Here is a 20178-nt window from a genome sequence, read left to right as displayed (position 1 = left end):
CGTTTCAGTCTCCTTTCCTTTTGACAGCCTCCGATTTTAGAGATCGTGTGCGCTTCGTGAGTTATCCCTAGGATCTCCGCATGTCGACCGCTGGCGTGCGACCTGTGAAAGCAACGAAAATTCTAACAAGCGACACATCTGACAGACATCGTTTGAATCAGGAGTCAATTTGTGAACCATTGCCCTCTTACATTTCCCGATCGCGATCGTTTCACTCCAATCGCGCCAACTTGCCACTTCCGCGTGTATCAAACTCGTTCGTCAGTTTGGACCGGATAGACTATATCTCATTTTAATTGCAGTCTTCAAACAACATGGTGACTCCGGCCGCTTTGCCCCCGCTTCCCTTTAATCCGGGTCGGGTCCGAACCTATCTCGTCCGGTTGCCGCTGTTCACTCGACTGGTGTTGCTGATCATCCTAGCCTTCTGGGTGCTCGAGTTGCAAACTATGTGGAGTGTTGTGCAATGGGGAGCTTTGATACCGGATGAAATCAACCTTGGGACCAGTATGTTTGCTCAGAGCTTGAGGGCGCATTGGATCCATACTGACTGACCGAAGTGTACCGACTTAATACCTACCCTTTCATCCATACCGGATTCTTCCACGCTCTGTTTAATGCTCTCGCTGTTGCCCCTTTGTTGGAGCGCTTCGAGGCTGAGCATGGAACTCTGACTGCCATTGCTTTGTTTGTTGGACGTGAGTGCTTCAGAAAAGCAATTATAAAGTTAAGGTGCTAATGCTGGGTTATTTAGCTCTGTCGACGGTTCCCGCTGGTCTTTATATCTTGATTGAGAAGGTTCTACTGCACAGGAATACCTCGGTAGTCGGCGCCAGGTAGGCTTTGTTTGCTCCTCCTGAGGTTTCCTCGACTAATGATGATTAGTATTTGGGTTTTCCTGCTTTTGGGTTCCGAGGCCATCAAGACCTACAAGTCTAACCCCAACTTCAGGTACAGTCTGCCGACCAACAATTGCAGAATTACCACTAACAATAATCAGTCTCGGTCCCTACAAGATCCCCACCTGGACTACACCTCTGTTGGCCTGTGTCGTTGTGTCAATCCTGGTGTCTAACGTGAGCTTCCTCGGCCATCTCTGCGCAATTCTCGTCGGCTATTTACGTGAGTTTCTTCTCCTGTCCATTCTACCCCCATCACTGACAGCCTCAGTCGGTCTTGGGTACCTCAAGATCTTCGTTCCCCCAGAGAAGGTTCTTCGCTGGATCGAAGGCAAGCTGAACCTTCTTGGACGTCTTCCTCACTACGTCTCCGTCGACCAAAAGACCTATGGCCGCTACGGAGTCCTTCCTACCACTAACCCAGCTGGCGAGCAAACACCTCTGAGCTACCTGGGCCCATCGCAACGTCTTGGAGCTTAATCTTTTATTCTTGTATATATTTTTTCACCATAGTCTTTTTATTTACAGGATCTGGGGGGGGAGGCATTGGATAATAGCATAGCGTGTGCACAGTCCAGTCCATAACTGCGCAGTTGGGTTCTGCCGTCGTCCGTAAATTCCCCTTCTCCATAAACATCGGAGCTCCAGGTATCTCCACCCGGTGGCTTCCAAGGTTATACCCTCAAACATTCAATTTGCTTTATCGGGCTTGCCTTCGTGGCACAGAGATCCCCCGATGTTCAGAAGCCAATGGCGTTGAAATGTGAGTCCTGCAGCTAGGATACCACCTGTCCTCCGCGGCAACCAGCTAACACCGTGCCAGCCGCAATCCGCAATCTGCGGAATAACCCTCACACTCTCTTCGTTCGCCTGCCGAATATACTTTCTTTCCTTTGCATAATTGTCGGCGTGGTCTGGCTACTTCTTCTACCTCTGAACGAGTACTCCCGAAACACCTACATCTCCGAGAATGCGCTCCTACCAGGCCAGGTACATGCCTATTTTACCGGCAGCGAGCAGAATGTCTTTCGTGGATATAAGCGGGAGCTGGAGGGATTGTTGAATGAAGGACAGAACCGGGGTGGGTCAAAGGATGAGGCAGAAGTGACCGCGGCGTAGGTTGATCGCATTGGGGGGTTGAACAACTGCTGATGCTGGATAGGGTCTCGGATAAAGTGCAGTCTATCTTTCAAGCGGCTGGACTCAAGGTTGCGACGCAAAAGTACGAGTATACTTCTGCTGGTATCACGCACCAAGGAGAGAACGCCTATGCTATTATCCATGCGCCGCGTGGTGATGCCACAGAGGCCATTGTTTTGGTTGCAGCATGGCAGACGGCAGACGACGAGCTGAATCTGAATGGTGTCACTTTGGCCTTGACATTGGCGAGATACTTCAAGAGTAGGTTCTATGCATATGCGCCTCGGTTACAAATGCTAACAGCTCTCAGGATGGTCATTGTGGTCAAAGGATATCATTTTCCTCATTACTCCCGACAGCAAGAGCGGCACGCAGGCCTGGATCGATGCCTACCATGACATGCACCCAGCATCGGTGCAGCCTCTTCCCTTGAAAAGTGGAGCGTTACAGGGAGCTCTGGTAATCGAATACCCATTCGAGCACCGATTCAAGTCCCTTCATATCGTCTACGACGGTGTCAACGGCCAACTACCCAATCTCGACGTGTTCAACACCGCCGTCGCCATTGCAGGAGGTCAGATGGGCATCGGGGCTAATTTGCAAGAGATGTGGACCCACGACGACAGCTATGAGCATCGCCTACAGACCATGTTCCGCGGTATGACCAAGCAGGGCCTTGGGTATGCCACTGGCGCACATAGTAGCTTCATGCCATATCATATTGATGCTATCACCTTACAGACCAAAGGTGAGGGCTGGGAAGACGAAATGGCTCTGGGCCGCACGATCGAGAGTCTCTGTCGCAGTCTGAACAACTTGCTTGAGCATCTGCACCAGAGTTTCTTCTTCTACTTGCTCATGGCTTCTCAGCGTTTTGTCAGTATTGGAACTTACCTTCCAAGTGCCATGCTCATCGCTGGCAACTTCACTATTATGGCTATTGCCTTGTGGATGCGCACTGGCTACTACCCTGAGACCAAATCCAAGATCGAGACCAAGAAGTCTTCAGATGAGAAGGTCAAGCCCACTGCCATTGCAGAACGCAAACTGGCTCTTCCCCTGTCACTCGTCGTTGGTCTCCATCTTCTTGGTCTTGCTCCCCTTTGGATCTTCAACAATATCTTCCACCAGGTGAGTCTTCCCAAACCCACTTCATACGAATACTGTCCCAACCACTAACACTACCACTACCGCAGTACTTCAAAACAACAACCTACATCTTCATGATAGTAGACATCACCCTCCCATTCCTCCTGTCCACCCTTCTCTCCACCTCCCTTGCCCTCAAATCCCCAATAATCCCCCAACAATATCACCTCATCAAATCCTTCTCCCTCCTTCTCCTAGGCCTCTCCCTCTCAACCCTCGCAACCCTCAATTTCTCCCTCTCCTTCATGATCGGCCTCATCTGCGCCCCGCTCACCTTCGTGTCCCGCATCCAGGGCTCAGGCCCTTTCCGCCGCGTTACCGCCGCGCTTGGCTTGGTGCTTCTTAACCTGCTTTCTCCACCGACGGTGTTAGTCGGTGTTTGTTGGTATGCTGGTGTTGACGTTGAGACTGTTCTTACACAGGCGGCGTTTGGTTGGGATGTCTGGGGGATGTGGACTCAGGTCGTTATTTGGTGTGTTTGGTGGCCTGCTTGGTTGATTGGTTGTGTGCATCTGGGGTCGTCGATGTTTTGATTTGCATTTTGATCCCTAGGTCGACTTGTGTCGGTGGACTTTGGCACGATGCTCATCATCCTATAGTACAACAATATCATTTCAATTGATCTTCTTTCTATTGACTACATGTACCAGCCCTGGAACCTATCTACCATGACCGGTGACATTATCACCAAGTATATATACTCTACTCATTCGTTTCATACTGCTAGCATGGTTACATCAATTTTCATGATATCTAGCAATCGTCAAGTACTGATAAAAACCATAGACTACACCATTGTATTCATTATAATAGTAATGTAATGGTTCACAAATCAAAGATCTATGCAGCCCAAACATCCTTTCCAACACCCTCGATCCAGTGACCAAGCTGGTTAACACCAGCATCCCAGTCCTTAAGACGGTTACGCATACCATCAATCTGCTTCATATCCAAAACCTTAGGCTGGACCCAATGGATCTGTGCGACACCAGCAACCTGGTCAATTGATCCACGCAGCAAACCAAGCGACAGAGCCTTCATGACCAAGTGCTCGATCTCATCAGGCTGAACCTTCGTCTCGGAGGCAATAGCCTGGAAGGAGAGCGAGCGGTCGTGTGGTGGGCGGCGGAAGACCATCTCCGTCAGTGCAGACAGGGAGATCTTTTGGTAAAGGAATACGCGGTGCTCTTCCAGCAGCTTGTTCTTGCTGATGTTTCCGGCTAGAACGTCGTAGGCTGTGAGGTCACCCCGGTTGAAGGCGAAGAGGAGCTCGCGGAGCCAGTTATGAGGGGTCTCGGTCAAGGAATCCAGGATCGGGTGCAGGAGTAGTTCGCCAAAGTTGTAAATGGTTTCGGAGACTAGAGCTGCCACACTGAGGTGGTAAGCCCGTGATGCGCGCTCTTCCTCGGTGAGTTCTTCCAGGTCTATGCAGGCAAGGTAGAGAAGGGCGTTTTTGTAGAAGGAGGCGAATTCTTGTTTGGCCTAATGAGCTGGGTTAGCTACGCATGTTTCGACCAGGTGGTGGCTTCACGTACGTTGTAGTAGTCCGCGTTCACTTTGTAGAATGAGGCGTGCACGACGGTCTCCACGGAGTCGAAAGTGTCCAGCACCCGCTGGCAGGTTGCCAGGTCCTTCTGTGCTCCTTCCAAATCCTTCAATGACAACTTGACATTGGCCACGTCGGCGAGCGCATAGACGTATGCATCTTGTGTATCGGCTGTGTCCACCTTGCTGGCGAGGGATGTGAGGAAGCTAAGTCGTTCTTGGTCATCTGAAGAATGGTCAGTATTAACACGATCAAAGCGGTTTATCGATAACCGGCTTCCGAGAGACTCTGAGAAAAACCGACCTGCGCATTCTGTTGCGGTCATCAAACCCAACGACACAAACTTGAGCTGGTTGATCCGGTCGGCAAAGCTGAGCACGAAGGTCTTAAAGATGGCTAACCGCTGAGGACCACTCTCTGGCATGCGGAAGAACTTGACCAACAAGTCTGTGAGCTGATGCCATAGCTTGCGATCCCAGAGGTCTTCAAAGGTGAGGAAGTAGGGTTGCGTCTCCGGGCTGCCTTGTGCTTGCTGCTCAGCCAGGAAATCGGGGATCTTGGACTCCATAGCGGAGAGCTGAACTGTTCGTAGAGTCACGGATAAAGTTTGATGGATTGAAGCTCGCGAAAAAGTCGGGGAGAATCTCGGGGGATGCGGGAATTGAGGTGTTGATGCTGGAGAGCTGATATGATGTCCTCACCTGGGCAGTTTGGGAAGCTCACTCACCGCCCCAGGCGCTTGGCTTCGACGGCCTTCGACGACTTTACGTCTGTCTATTTATTACATTCGGTATTTTACAGCGGATTCTTTTGTCTTTGGGTGTCTGACTGCTCATTGCTGGAGCTTTGGACCGTTGGAAATACAAAAGTGATTATAAGTTAGCTTATGGAACCGATATATATCTGCGTGCTGGGAAGTATATGCTATGACATTGATCATGCCTAGGTCAAATAGTAAGACCTCTAACAAAAGAGTCAAGGCTTTGACCTCAGAGATTTGAGAGCAGGTCACCTTGTTGAGGTCAGGACATATCGCGCGTGGGGGGTGAATGCTGCATGCTCGCGCTTGCGACGAGTTGTGCATGGCTGAGAAGGCGAGTCGTGATATTCCAGGCAAAATCAGTCCAAGCTGTCACATGTAATTAGTATCTTAGAGATGAAGTTGACCTACATATACTTTGCTATACGCACTGGGGTGGCGTGGGCTGTCCGTTTCAACGTCTAGACCCTAAACAATCTCTATGAACAAATATCCACGCAAGCGAGTTGACTCATAACCTGCATGTAACTCTACAAGATACAACATGACTCCGTGTCTGACCACTAACATAGATCAGGAATGCCCATGGTCTAGCCCAGTCGTCAAGTTAGACAATTTGCGCAGTCGTCGGTTAGGGCCAAAAAAGTATCCGAGTATGTCGCCGAGCCACATATAAAACGAGACACTCGACCAGGACTACTCTTTTAATCCCAATCACTCATCAACTCCTATATTTCAAGCTTGCTCTTGCTATTTCACTTCTCCCATCGACTTGACAATCTCGCGCCATCATGTCTGATACATTCCAAGAAGACGTGATGCAAAAGTACTTCGAGTAAGGCCCAGATCCCATTCAGAACCCGTTGCATCCAAGAAATCTTACACAATCTTGCTACTTACAGAGATCTGGCCCCCATGTACAAGGAACGTTTTGCCGAAGGTCTGCGAGTCCTTACTGAGCAACTTGTACTGAACCGCATGTGGCTCAGCCAAAAATGGACCGACACCCAGGCCGGTTCGGCTGACAAGAAAGACGGAGAGGGAGTGAGTATGCTCGATTATGCCTGTGGAACTGGGGCAGTCTCACTAGTAAGCACATCCATCATCACTGTGCTCAACAAAGCCTGACAAACCAAACCCTAGGCACTGGCTCCGTTCCTCACGCATATCACGGGGATGGATACATCTCCAAGTATGATTGTGGAATATGAGAAGAATGCCCAAGCCGCTCATCTCAGCGAGAAGATAGTCGGCCGTACAGGGGATTTGCTCGCCCCTGTTGTCGAAGAGAGTTTATCGGATTTGCCCAAGTTCGATATTGTTGCTGTCAGCATGGCATTACACCATTTTGAAGATCCCGCACTGGGCGTTCGACAACTGGCGAGGTATATCAAGATGGGTGGTGTCTTTGTGGCCATTGATCTTGTTGTCCAGGAACGTGGTCCTCATGGGTTTGGAGGAGCTGAGGGGACAGTTAGTACCCATGGCTTTTCGCGCGCGGATATAAAGAGGATCTTCGAAGAGGCTGGATTGAGTAACTTTGATTACAAGGTCATTCCCAAACCTGTCAAGTTTGTTCATGGTGGGAAGGCTATTGAGAAGACAGTGTTCATTGCTCGAGCCCAGCTGGTTTGATGGATATGCCAGTAATTGATACCTCATCGAATCAGTGACTGTATGACACCAGGACAATTAGCATGTTAGTGTTTAGTTTGAAATCATGAGTTCTGCTTGCGATCAATGAAAGATGCTTTAGATCTCACTTAATTGGCTCAAATTCTACCAGTCAAGCGATACCACAATACCACACCCTTTTCTTGTTCAATCAAGCCTTCAAAATACCAGATCTACTCAAAGTTGCTTCAGAAAAGCACACTCTTCATACAAAACGTCGAAAAAGGGGGCTATTTTTAGGCCTCGGAAACATCGGCGACAGTTCCAGGGGCTCCAAAAGCCCAGTGCAACACGCTAAATACGCTAAATCTGCTAAATCTGCTAGAAACCACCCAAGATCCACTAAAATCCACTCAATCGAGCTAGCAAACCATAACAAAAACCCTGCGGCTCTTCTCCGTCTAGGGCTAATTTCCCCCCCAGGCAGCTCAAAGCCGGTGGCGTTGGACTAAAAAAACAAGGGACCCTACAAAAGCCATGGCGTTCCCTGCTCCCCTGTCAGCTTGTAAACTCCTTCTTTTCCTCTTCGCTCGTTAATTATTTGGACTGGTGATCACTCGTTTTCAATACCAGTCCCTCTGTATCTCCCCAAAATGAAGTCCTTCACCCTGTCCTTCCTTCTAGGCCTAACCAGCCTCACCAACCTCGCAACAGCCCGCACTGACCTGGAAGGCTGCGTTTCCTCGGAAATCGTGATTGACTACTACGCCAGTTACCTCTGGTACGTCCAAGACACTGGCGAAATCTGCTCGTTTCTCGACTGTGGTGGTGGTCGCGCGCCTCCGAAGACCGACAAGCCCGGTTGTGGAGGATACCACGGCACCGCTACGGTCACGCCGGATTATATTTCGGGCTGGGGTCCCAATGGCAAGCAGGCTGCTTCTACGACGACTGTTGCCGCGACAACTTCTGCTTCTGCTGTGACTGCGACTGCGATTACGACTTCTGCTTCTCAGTCGGAGGAGTCGGACTCTTCGTCCTCTTCGTCTGGTTCTTCGGCTGCCTCTGCTTCCGCTACTGGTTCGGAGACTCCTGGTATCACTGCTGCGCCATCTAGCTCGACTGCTGCTTCGATGACCACTGCTTTGTCTAGCTCGGATGCGAACTCGACTTCTGCCGCGGCGAGCAGCACTCCTACTGGCAATGCTGCTGTCATGCCTGCATCCAATGTGCTTGGCGTTGTTGCTGGCATGGCCGCTATGGTCGGAGCTATGGCTCTGTAATTTGAAGCGTGCAAATACGTTGGGGGATTTGAATGGATGTCATGTGCAATATCAACTACATACTGTAATAAAACCATGTCCAGTCAGTTCCAGTCCCCCACCCAAGCTCAATCTCTTCGCCTCGTTCCTGAGCGCCCAGCACTTCATCAATGGTCCATGTTTTGAAGATATGCCCAGGAGGGATGTTGGAATTGGAGAATGGTGCACCTTCAACCAAATGGGCAAGTGCTTTCTCGTAGTTTTCGATCACGTAGCGTTCCGGATCATGCCCCCAGATCCAAGCAGCGAGCAAACGCTTAGATTTCGAGTGTGAAACGTTTCCCGTCAGTTGATAGATCTGATGATAGGGCCATGGACTCAACTTGCCTCATAGTAGGCGTGTAGAACTTTTCTCAATGATTCGGACTTCATGTCCCTTGCGCCAGCATTCTAGGCTGGCCATAAGGCCCGCCACGCCGGCGCCGACAATCAAGACAGAAATTCCTGATGGAGATGATCTTGTTGGGATTCTACCCTGCAAGATATTGATATCGGTGGCATCATTTGAGGTGAAGTGTGAGCTACTTTGATGGATAGTCATGATGAGAGATGTAAATTGTATTGCACGCAATGGTTGATGATACCTTGAGAGAATTGATCGTATTAGAAAAGCATAGTGCCCTGGTCCCGAGTCACCTTTATAGATCGAGATAGAGGAAAGAGGCTTATATATACATGCGGACGGAGTGGAGGGTGAACAGAGTCCGTTTGGTCCGCTCAAGGCATCGAAATTCAATCAATTTGCGTATAGACCGGCATCTCACCAAACGGGAATAGGATATCAAAAGGTGCATCCAGCATGAAGTTGAAATCGATAGGATTCATAATTTCTGGGGGCGTGGTTTGCTCTAGCGTGTCCTTTCTTTTCTGATGCATTGACTTCATCATGCGCCCTCGAAGTGACATTCTTTCGAAAATTTCGGGTAGTTCAGTTGAACCAGACTTCTTAGCTAGAACCTCCTCGAAGAAACTTCGACTAGCTTTCAATTTTTCTCCTATTGCGTTGACCATTTGATTGAAGTCCACCGTGCTTTCGACATAGGTTCGGTCCCAACCTGGATGATCAAAAAGGGAGAGCTGGGACAGTGTGATCATTGCCTTTCCAAATTGACTCATTATTGTGAATGGGAGGTATGGGAAAAAGGACGCGGGGACAGAGAAGACGCTTTTGAAGAAGGAACTTGTTGCTTCCAGGGTGCGGTACAGGAGATCCAATCTTGCTAGAGGATAGTCACCGTAGTGCGAGTCGGACTGATTGGGACTCAGGGCTATCCGATAAAGGTGGATCTCCAGTGTGTTGCAGTGAAACGAGATAATGGCTATTATACCCATTAATCTTTGCCCAGCTGGCTCATGCTGATATCACTTACTCGAGTATAGTTCCTCGGAGGGCATGCGAGCTCTGAGTTGTTTAAGCTCAGCCTCGAGCCACCGTATGCTCAATCCAAGAGGCGTGGATGGGGCCGATGAGAGATGAAATTCGGTCCGATACAAAGTGTTTTGAATCTTTTCAGCAAGATTCATAATTCGAACCAATTGAACTAAATAAGCGTCGGAGGGATATTCTGAAGCCTGCTCCAGAACATTGCAACAATCTTCGGTATATTTTGTAAAGCGAATGATTGTACCCAAGTCTTTCGCACACGCAGAGAGCCTTGAGTGGATTAGCATAAATTTAGCCTGGTTAGGTGGTTAGGAACATACATCGTCGTCATATAAAAGCATCCCAGGTAAGTTCGACGCTCTTCTAATGTGCGTATGGGATTGTGATTATCCCCCTGTATAGTGTCTTTTATATAAGCCAATGGATAGTTGAGTGGTCTCTGAGAGGCAGGTTCCTGGTTTAACCCCAAGCCCACTGACTGAGCCACAAGGAGATGCACAAAATTATCAATCTGAGAAGTGTTGCGCATAACATGGCGAGCATCTAGCTCAAATTTCAGCCCATCAGGATTATTTTCACAGCAAGCAGCGTTTCGCGGAAAACGGCTGACAGTTGTGAACCAGGTCACGTTGAGAAGAAGACCTTGTAGTAGATCTAGATTTTGTTCTCCTTTGATTATGATGTGCTTGGCTACATATTCTTGTATTGAGTCAGCGATTTCCCGTTGACGTGAGGCATTTGGACACGCAATCATTGAGATATTCATGCACAGAAATGGTTTGTCTCGGCGTAGGTCTTCCACGGTGATATGTGCGGGGATGACCAGGAAAGGGAAAAGAGGAAGCATTCTATTGATGAACACTTCCACGAAAAGCTGGTCGTCGACATCACTGGGAGACGCGGCCCTATCTTCCCTAGCAGAATAAGAACTTGGAGTCGAAGCTGCCTCAACCCGTTCTCGAGCAGTTTGTTCCGAGGCGGCCAGCATAGCGACCATGCGGTCAAGTTTCGCTTCCAGTACAGCAACATCACTAATTTGCTGTCAGATGTTGTCGATCATTAGCATTCCACATGCTCCTAAATTAACTCACGAGCTGCTCGTTTTTGATTGTTTTGTGCGCCGATGAGCACCAGGGAGTTGATTCCCACATTCTTTACCCAAGCGACGGCACCTGAGAGGCTTTAGTATATGCACTAGTAACACGCCACTTGACTGACCGTTGACACGGCCCGTTGGCCTCTGGAGAACATCGGACTTTGGCCTTGGCGCAGGTCAAACATGCTGTCGGATGGCGGCCAACCGAGTCTTCCATGGTGGAGTCTTGGCAATATACTCCACAGATCGGAGGAGATGCATGTAGTATTGGCTCTAAAATAAGTTATAAGCTGGTGGCTGCTCGAGTGACTCGGAGAAAGAGAGAAAGGAAGCGGAGTCCGTTCTTGATCTTTTGGCCCCAATCATGTGATGAGATTATCTACTTGTTTCAAGTCGAATTGATTCAGTTAACTTATACAAGGAACTGCTGTGGAATAGCGAGGACAATTCGGATGCTCTGATATTTGGATCAATTCTACAATTCACCTAACGTTAGCGGAAATTCATTGAACAAGTCTATAGAGTGCTTTGCATTCGTATGCCAGTGGAAACCTGTCTCAACAGGCAATGCCTGAACCAAGACATAAAATCCATACATAACATTCAATCAAATATTTCGCCTCAAACACAATTACAATCATAAGATCATCCAACTAGAAAATGAGCCCCAACCTCGGGAGAGTTGCTGGAGATTTGTAATCTGTTGGAGTATCGGAACGGCGAGTCGGAGTAAGCTTATCGGCGCGATGACCGCCCCCCGCAGCCGCATTGATATCCGACTCTCCTCAACTTCTCTCCTTCATATCCCCCCAACAATGGCTACATTCTTGAAGCAGCCCCTTAAGCTGGCTCTAGTGCAGCTTGCATCAGGTATTCTTCCTAGACTCTGGGTTAGCACGGTACTGTTTGGCTAATTGAGATATGTAGGAGCGGACAAGGCCGTGAACCTGTTGCATGCCCGGAGCAAAGTCCTAGAAGCCGCGAAAGCTGGCGCACGATTGATAGTCCTTCCCGAGTGCTTCAACTCGCCTTATGGCACGGGCTTCTTCCCTAAATATGCCGAGACTCTTGACCCTTCTCCTCCCACGAAAGAGCAATCGCCCTCGTTCCATGCGTTGTCTGCGATCGCCATCGAGGCAAATGCATACTTAGTTGGAGGAAGTATCCCCGAGCTGGAGCCGTCAACTAAGAAATATTACAACACCTCGCTGGTCTTCTCTCCATCGGGTGAGCTGATCGGCACCCACCGCAAGACCCATCTGTTCGATATTGACATCCCGGGCAAGATCCAGTTCAAGGAGAGTGATGTACTGTCACCTGGAAACCAATTGACCGTCATTGATCTCCCGGATTACGGCAAGATTGGGTTGGCCATCTGCTACGATATTCGATTCCCAGAAGCTGCCATGATCGCCGCTCGCAAGGGCGCTTTCCTGCTCGTCTACCCCGGCGCCTTCAACACCACCACGGGTCCCCTCCACTGGTCTCTGCTTGGTCGTGCCCGCGCTGTTGACAACCAGTCATATGTGGCGCTGTGCAGTCCGGCGCGTGACCTGGATGCTTCCTATCATGCCTATGGCCACAGCTTGGTCGCCGACCCCAGTGCGAACATCCTCTCCGAGGCTGAAGAGAAAGAGACCATTGTCTATGCTGACTTGACCAATGATGCTGTTGCCAACATCCGGAGTAGCATTCCAATCTACACTCAGCGACGATTTGATCTTTACCCGGATGTGAGTGCCGGCCAAGAATAAATTTGATGAACGATAGGACGTGGGATATACTATCAACGAGCCCAACGAGATCAGTATATAGACTTTTACAATGAATGGGGATCTACGATTCGAACATATCACCACAGTAGTATACGGCACGTGATGACGTAGTAAGGTGATCTGTGCCTTAATTTACAGGCAAAAAATGAATTAAGTGGACCCAAGTCCGCCAATCACAGCCCACCACCGGTAAGCGAGAGCCACACAACGACAGAAGAAAATCGACCAGCGAACTTTTGCTTTCGATCATCCACCCTACGTCGACCAACCCCTTCAGTCAGTCTCTCTCAACTCAGCCTCCGTCAACTCGTCTAACCTCATCGCAGAGATGTCCAACGTCAAGACCGGTAACAAGCGCTCGGCCATCGCCGACGTGGTGTCGCGCGAGTACACCATCAACCTCCACAAGCGTGTATGTTGAAACCCTCCCCCCCAAGTCTACCTGCGAACGATTCGAATGAGAATGCGTCCCTGGAGGCATAATGGACAGAGAACAAGACCTTTTTCCTGAAACATGGAATTTGTTACGGATCAGAATGTGTGTGTGTGGTGTGGTATGAGTGTGTGTGGGGAGAGAGAGAGGGGACAACCCCCTCAATCTCAATCGACACTATTCAGCCTCGCTATCATCTGCGGAGAAATACTGCAGTGAAGTCATGACTCTCGACTTGGCTACGTTGTTATTTGTCCTTGACAATACAGACAAGCACTAGAGAGAAGAACTTGAAAAAGCCTTCGCTCGCATCCACACATATCCGACCCGGGAACACAAAAGAAGAATTAGTTTTATGAAGTCCACTATGGCCGAAAGACCACAAACATTCATCGCGCAGAGTTTTCTCTTGCAGATGGCATTCGGGCGGAAGACTGATTGCAACTTCTTTTCCGGAATTATAGTGCCACGGTGTCTCCTTCAAGAAGCGTGCTCCTCGTGCCATCAAGGAGATCCGCGCCTTTGCCGAGCAGGCTATGGTAAGTTTTCAATTTACCCCATCTCTTATCATTTGGTGAGAGACAGATCGCTTACATCGTTTGATATAGGGCACCAAGGACGTCCGCGTTGACCCCCAGCTGAACAAGAAGGTCTGGGAGGCCGGCATCAAGGGTGTCCCCTTCCGTCTCCGTGTTCGCATCTCCCGTAAGCGTAACGACGAGGAGAACGCCAAGGAGCGCCTCTACTCCCACGTCCAGGCCGTCAACGTCAAGGACCCCAAGGGTCTCCACACCACCACCGTCGACGACGCTTAAATGTGTGCATGTCCGTTGCATCTATGATTCCATGTTCCCAGCTGGGGTTTGGTCGGGGTTTTACAAAATAAAAATACCTTTTACCCTTTGGGGCATCCTTGAATCTATTCTATATTGTAATTGTCGTAGACATGTGTGAATAGGAGACAGAACGTCATCGGACTTATTGGATTGTCTAGAACGTGGTCATTTGGTCCAGAACCACAGTAGTTTCGAAATGGCACCAGAAAACCCTCGGTGCTGATACTTGCATAAGTTTTGAGAGCGGTAGGCAGGATCAACCATGACCACAATCATCTTTGATACTTACACAGCCCAATTTTCGCATCTGATCATCATGAATCCATCGCGCGATGAAGTACAACACAACCTTCTACAAAAAAAGCTTCGAAAAGAGTGTACCATTTCATGCATTATCCGTTGCTTTAGCGGTGTGAGCAGAGGACTTAAAAACCGCTACCTCGAGTAACTATGGGAGGAATGGAAGCCATCTTCTACGTGCCGGCGAGTGTTTGGGCGGAGGGCTTGAATTTGTTAGGATCAAAGCTGGAAGCGGAGGGCGTGTAGGTCTGAGTGTCAGACAAAGATGTAGCAAGGGGAAGAGCTAGTAGAGCTACAACTGAGGAAAAATTTAGGCTTGGCCAGGTAGTTGAACATAAAAACTGGCAAGATACTTTCCCATTTCTTTTTAAACTTTTTCTTAAGCCTCAGTTGAAGTCTCAGTTGAAGATGAAACTGGCCTTAGGAACGGAAGTTGATCTGACTACAGCAAGAAGCGAGGAGAGCACGAAGAAAAGAAGATAGAAATACAACATTTTTAATGATAATGTGAGAGGCAAATTAAACCAGGGCCATGCTTGGACATAAACATACACTCCCTTTCGGGAGGACAAGATAATAGTGAGATACTAAGAGATCTAGTTCTTGATCTCTTGCACTAGATTGAAAAACTCATTGAGTTTCTCTCGCTTTACGCGGACAGCCCATTGTGTGGCCTTGCCACCCTCGACTGGCACCATCAACTGAACACTGTTAGTGGTCATTGAGTAGACCAACTCCTTCTTCAGGAGGGTGTTCAGCACCACGTTTCCGCTGGGCTCGGCACGGATAACAATGCGGGCACGCCCGGTGACGGGGTGCTTGAGCAGGCGGACAGGCCCAGTGGCCTGGGATGTCCAGCCAGTAGTGAGCTTGAAAGCTCGGCATTTCTCCTCGAAGACGACGGTCTCATCTTCTTCACCGCCGTTGCCCTGCGCAAGGTCGAAAATTTCACCAGGCTCACCCTCTTCGTCATCAGCGGCGGCAGTGGCGAGCTGCGGTGCAGCGGGAGCGGGAGTAGCAGCGGGAGCGCCATTTGCAGGCTGTGAGTTGCCAAACTGAATTGGCGTGTTAGGCTTCCATGTGAGGTTTTGACCCGTGCTTGATGGAGGTGGCGCTGAGATGCGACCAAAGAGACTGCCAGCAGGAGGAGCAGTAGGAGCAGAAGGAGGCGAAGGCTTGGGCTTCTTGGCCGGGGAGTCATCCTCGCTGTCGCTATCGTCGGCCTTGCGCTTGGGTGATGTAGGCTTCAGTCCGCCGAAGATGTTCTGAGTAGAAGGAACTGGCTTGGTAGAGCCGCCAAAGATGGACGAGGTTGAGCTGGAAGGAGCATTGCCAAATATGGACGAGCCAGCGGAACTGTCGCCGCTAGCAGGGACGCCAAAGAGACTAGAAGCCGCAGCATTGGGAGGTCTTCCGAACAGCGAAGAAGAAGGAGCGGGACTCGCAGGGGGAGCAGAAGCGGGAGCAGAAGCGGAAGCAGGCGCAGCGGAAACAGTTGAAGCAGTGGGGACAGCAGAGGCAGCAGGGGCAGCATTGGGAGGTCTTCCGAACAGCGAAGAAGAAGGAGCGGGACTCGCAGGGGGAGCAGAAGCGGGAGCAGGCGCAGCGGAAACAGTTGAAGCAGCAGGGGCAGCAGGAGCAGCTTCATCAGCTGGGACGGTCTTGAAGCCCTCACCAGGAACATAGATAGTGCGCATCTTGGACTGAGCAGCTACCTTAGCTTTGAAAGCAAGATCATCTTCATCTTCAGAGTCGGAGACTTCAGAGTCGGAGTTTTCAGACATGGGATCGTTGGGCATTTCCGAGATTTTTTGGGAATCGGCAAGGGCCTGGGCGGAGGGTCGGAAGCCGCCAGCACCGAAGCTAGGAGCCGAGGCAGTAGCTGGAGTTGGGGCAAGACCGTTAGCGGAAGCAGAAATGGCCGGGGTGGCAGAGGTAGAAGAAGTGGCAGTAGGAGCAGTGAAAGCCGCAGCAGAGGCAGAGGGTCTGAAGCCACCAGCACCGAAGCTAGGAGCCGAGGTAGTAGCTGGAGTCGAGGCAAGCCCGTTAACGGAGGCAGACATGGCTGGAGTGGCAGAGGTGGAAGCAGTGGCAGTAGGAGCAGTGGCGGGAACAGGAGATGAGAAAGATCGGGCGAAAGCATCGACAGTGCTGGAGGTATCATTCACAGGCTGAGGCATAGCCGGAGGAGCAGTTGAGGCAGCAACAGGAGAACCAGCCCGTGAGGTGGTAGTGGCAGTGACAGGAGCAGCATCCTGAGCGGCGGTGGCAGCAACAGAAGAACCAGTCTGTGAAGTGGTGGTGGCAGTCACAGGAGCAGCATCCTGAGCGGAGGCGGCAGCGGCACGCTCAGCCGCAGATTTGATGTTTTCAGGGTGAGTAGGGTCGGGACGTATCGAGCCAAAGGTAAGCTCATGTTCAATCAGGTCACTGGAGCCAATTGGGACACCAATGTTACGGCGCATTTCAGCGTAAAGCATGATGATATCATCGGGACAGTCCTGTTCAGGATCAAGCTTCGCGATTTCAGCCTTGAAGGCATGGGTCATGTAACGACAGTAAACAAGGTTGTTGATACGCTTGTGGTCACCCCACTGGGAGTGTCCGAGAGGCATGTCTGCGTTGAGATCAGGAAGATCAGAGGTAACAGGTGTGTCAGGTTTTGGTAAAAGACTGTCTGGGTTGGAGAAGTCCAGTGGAGCAGAAAGAATATCTGGTGGAAGAATGTATGGCGGGAGAGAAGAGGAAGAGGAAGAAGAAGAAGGAAAGATTGATGTTGGGGTTCCAGGTAAACAAGACGTGGACGCGCTCTGTTTGGAAGAAGAGGAGGAAGGAACACCGGAAGCTGTCACGGAGGAAGGAGCGGCTGGAGCTGAAGTTGTGTTCTGCGACACAGGACCAGTGTTGTTTGGGGTCTTCTTCTCTGCATTTACAGTATCATTGCCCTCTACACCTGTTTCCTTTGTCACCGGCTTTGCAACCGAACTTGACCCGAAGAGAGATTTGAATGGAGATGGTTCGGGGGTTTCAGCTGAAGTTTGCTCCGAAGATACTGACTTAGGCGCAAATGGATTCCCAGCAGGTGTTTGTCCCGACAAGTTCGCAAATGGATTGCTAGGCTTGACTGGAGTTGTCTGTCCCTCCTCAGGCTTCGACAAGCTGGAAGACGCACCGAACAATGACCCGAACGATGGAGTCGCTGCAGGCTTTGAGGCAAACAAATTACTGGATGCTGGCTTTTCCTTCTCGCCCTCTGAAGGCTTCGGCGTCGCAGACGCACCAAACGTGAAGGGTGTCTGCTCAGCAGGCCTGTCAGCCGTATCAGCAGCCGGTTTGGGCGCAAACATATTGCCAAATGCCGACTGACTTGGCTTTTCTTTTTCAGCATCCGCAGGCTTCGATGTTGCAGGCGCACCAAACATTGACTTGAATGGACTCTCAGCCACAGGCTTTGCAGCACTCTCAGACCCATTGACCTTTGGTGAGGACAGACCACTCAATGAACTCTGACCTGATAGGTTCGCAAATGGATTGCTAGGTGCCAATCCGTCACCAGCAGGTTTGGATGCAAATAAGTTGCCAACAGGCTCTGAGGCCTTCGGCGTTGTGGTTGCCCCGAATAAGGACCCGAAAGGCTTAGCTGCCTCTGTGGGCTTTGCGGGTGTTTCTTCTGTCGGTGTCTTCCCGCCAAATAGGTTGGTGCTGGTTGAGGCCTGAGCCGAAATATTCGCGAATGGATTGCTCGCTGTCGGTTTCTCCTTCTCTCCCTGCGAGGAATTCGATGCTGCAGCACCAAAGAGAGGCTTGAAAGCCGGAGTTTCAGCAGGCTTGGTAGCCGTCTCAGCTGTGGTGGTTGTCTTGGGCGCAAAGATATTCACTGCCGGTGTCTCTTTCTCTCCTGTTGAAGGATTCGATGCTGCAGCACCAAAGAGAGGTTTGAAGGCTGGTGCTTCGGCGGGCTTGGAGGCCGTCCCTTCTGTGGTGGTTGTCTTGGGCGCGAAAATGTTGGATGCTCCCTGACCTGAGAGAGTTGCGAATGGATTGGTAGGGGCTGTTCCTCCGACAGCTGGCTGAGATGCGAACATCGACTTTGGCTTGGCATCCGGTGAGGTTTGCATGCTGTCATCGGCAGGGGAAGCAGCAGTCTGCTGCCCGAACATCCCAGATTTCGTTGGCGTGCTTGTGTTCTGTTGAGCACCGAAACCGGGGAAGGACTGAGAGCCCTGACCGCCAGCATTGAACCCCCCGAAACTGAACCCATTGGTGCTCGGCTGAGTGTTTCCTCCAAATGATGTGCTCACAGAGAACGGATTGCTCGGTGGCGGGGAACCGAAAGAGGTAGGACCAGAGCCGAAGCTGAAGCCAGATGAGCCGTTCGCCCCCGATGAGAACATGCCACTCTGAGTAGGCGCAGGCGCTGCGCTTGCGCCGGGGAAGCTCTGACTTTGTTGACCAAATGTGAATCCCGCGGATGAAGGAGCCGAGGCTGCCGGCGCAGCTGGAGCAGTGGAGGCGAAGGGGTTGAATGAACCTGTATCAGATGCGCCTCCGCTTGGCGTGGGAGCGCGACGTTTACGGACATCTTTGATCCTACAAAGCGCAAGTACGTCTTTGGTCAGCTTGTGGTATTTGCTTGGCAAGGCCGTTTCACTCACTTTCTACTCGCCAGCTGGGCTGCAGTCGCCCTGGAGGGCTTGTCATCTGGCGTGCCCATCCCAAATCCACCGTCACCATCCTTGGACCCCTGAGGCCCCTGGGCATTGCGTTTCAACATCTTCCAGATGTGTTAATCGTCACTGACAATGTCCGGCAAGATGAAAATGACACACAACTTCAATATCCTGGATCTTGATACTGTTCGTGATAAACGAGCGCAATGCAAGTTGATTTCCGATGGAATCTCGTGAGGACTTTCCTCACTTATGCTCACTTCTTGCCTCGGCGGGATGATTTCGGTTACCGCGCCAACTAAAAAGCAACCCACGCGATGCCGAATAACCTCTAGGTGATCATTCACAATCTTCCAGAGTACGAATCTCAATTTATCTCTGAGACTCTTCGATGCGGTTGCACGGTGATCTTCGCGGTTCCGTGATACGTTCGCGAGCCGTCGCGCAGGAAGCTGACAGTAAAGGAGCGTTGAAGTCTGATGATGGTGATCCGAGGATAGAATGAGGATCTCACTTGAACGCCTTGTTAATACAAGTCTCGAATGTCGAAACACCGCGATGGAGTTCTGTTATTTTTTTCCGAGTGTCGCAAGGCGGTAAAAATGCGGTGGTCACGTGTCGTGTTCTTGGCTCAAGCTCCGTACTATGAAGACGATCCAATACGTGTATTATGGGAGGGTTAACCCTTACTGAACCCTAATACGTGTATCGTATGGAAAGCAGCAAACATCATCCCGGGGCAACCAAATAACGTTGTCACTTCTAACTTATATACTTCGGACGACCTTGCATCACCTCCTATTCTGGCAGCTACCAGAGGAAGTCAGTTCTTGAGGAATATTTAATTTATCATCTGTGTTTTGGGCCAGCGTATCTCAAATAGTGTGTGTTTTTTGCGCGGATTTCCACGGTCTTCATATGCATCATCCTTCCAAGTGTAAGGCAAGAGCGCAAATGTATCTACATCTCTTCAACTTGTGGAGATGACAATCACAGAAGCAAGCTGTTCAGTGTTTCCTTGGCAAAAACATGGTTTACATCGGATCCTGAACCCCTTAATGCTGCTTAGCGCGAGACGATCAGGAATTTATATGGACCGAAGCAAGGAACTCATCCAAAGAGCTGATCAAAACGCCCTGAAGAGTCGCACCATTCACATCAGATTCAAGAAAGTCCGAGTGTGACCTGAAATGAATGATTTGATTGGCGAGAGGCTCATGGATTTCCCCGCATGGCATTTCCACGGGTCTCCTG

At 50.3% G+C, this 20178-nt stretch overlaps 8 protein-coding genes across 8 annotated transcripts; 5 read left to right on the top strand and 3 right to left on the bottom strand.

The window, feature by feature from the left end:
* Nucleotides 1-314: 314 nt before the first annotated feature.
* rbd2 (rhomboid protease family protein RBD2) lies at nt 315-1379 on the top strand (the record flags this gene model as incomplete). Its single annotated transcript, XM_057124317.1, has 6 exons — nt 315-507; nt 561-698; nt 755-836; nt 886-951; nt 1001-1122; nt 1171-1379. The coding sequence occupies 6 exons, from the start codon at nt 315-317 to the stop codon at nt 1377-1379; spliced, it is 810 nt and encodes a 269-aa protein (XP_056986476.1).
* A 671-nt stretch (nt 1380-2050) lies between these two features.
* N7511_001891 (GPI-anchored transamidase subunit GAA1) lies at nt 2051-3721 on the top strand (the record flags this gene model as incomplete). The annotated part of the gene is made up of 3 exons (XM_057124316.1): nt 2051-2300; nt 2350-3170; nt 3236-3721. 3 exons carry the CDS (start codon nt 2051-2053, stop codon nt 3719-3721), a joined length of 1557 nt encoding a protein of 518 aa, XP_056986475.1.
* A 307-nt stretch (nt 3722-4028) lies between these two features.
* N7511_001890 (proteasome regulatory particle lid subunit RPN9) lies at nt 4029-5302 on the bottom strand (the record flags this gene model as incomplete). Its single annotated transcript, XM_057124315.1, has 3 exons — nt 4029-4670; nt 4724-4959; nt 5038-5302. 3 exons carry the CDS (start codon nt 5300-5302, stop codon nt 4029-4031), a joined length of 1143 nt encoding a protein of 380 aa, XP_056986474.1.
* A 983-nt stretch (nt 5303-6285) lies between these two features.
* On the top strand, nt 6286-7129 carry N7511_001889 (class I SAM-dependent DNA methyltransferase; the record flags this gene model as incomplete). Its single annotated transcript, XM_057124314.1, has 3 exons — nt 6286-6329; nt 6397-6583; nt 6638-7129. The coding sequence occupies 3 exons, from the start codon at nt 6286-6288 to the stop codon at nt 7127-7129; spliced, it is 723 nt and encodes a 240-aa protein (XP_056986473.1).
* A 632-nt stretch (nt 7130-7761) lies between these two features.
* N7511_001888 (putative cell surface protein) lies at nt 7762-8391 on the top strand (the record flags this gene model as incomplete). The annotated part of the gene is made up of 1 exon (XM_057124313.1): nt 7762-8391. One exon carries the CDS (start codon nt 7762-7764, stop codon nt 8389-8391), a length of 630 nt encoding a protein of 209 aa, XP_056986472.1.
* A 771-nt stretch (nt 8392-9162) lies between these two features.
* N7511_001887 (Zn(II)2Cys6 transcription factor) lies at nt 9163-11127 on the bottom strand (the record flags this gene model as incomplete). The annotated part of the gene is made up of 5 exons (XM_057124312.1): nt 9163-9749; nt 9801-10084; nt 10135-10845; nt 10906-10986; nt 11033-11127. The coding sequence occupies 5 exons, from the start codon at nt 11125-11127 to the stop codon at nt 9163-9165; spliced, it is 1758 nt and encodes a 585-aa protein (XP_056986471.1).
* A 598-nt stretch (nt 11128-11725) lies between these two features.
* On the top strand, nt 11726-13933 carry N7511_001886 (uncharacterized protein; the record flags this gene model as incomplete). The annotated part of the gene is made up of 6 exons (XM_057124311.1): nt 11726-11780; nt 11838-12643; nt 12865-12961; nt 13012-13097; nt 13583-13657; nt 13727-13933. 6 exons carry the CDS (start codon nt 11726-11728, stop codon nt 13931-13933), a joined length of 1326 nt encoding a protein of 441 aa, XP_056986470.1.
* Nucleotides 13934-14850: 917 nt separating this feature from the next.
* On the bottom strand, nt 14851-19028 carry N7511_001885 (uncharacterized protein; the record flags this gene model as incomplete). Its single annotated transcript, XM_057124310.1, has 3 exons — nt 14851-15640; nt 15806-18844; nt 18910-19028. 3 exons carry the CDS (start codon nt 19026-19028, stop codon nt 14851-14853), a joined length of 3948 nt encoding a protein of 1315 aa, XP_056986469.1.
* Nucleotides 19029-20178: the final 1150 nt, after the last annotated feature.

Source organism: Penicillium nucicola (assembly GCF_028828085.1).
Source record: "Penicillium nucicola strain IBT 29836 chromosome Unknown utg000002l, whole genome shotgun sequence".
NCBI lineage: Eukaryota > Fungi > Ascomycota > Eurotiomycetes > Eurotiales > Aspergillaceae > Penicillium > Penicillium nucicola.
This window is presented reverse-complemented; position numbering and strand designations above follow the sequence as displayed.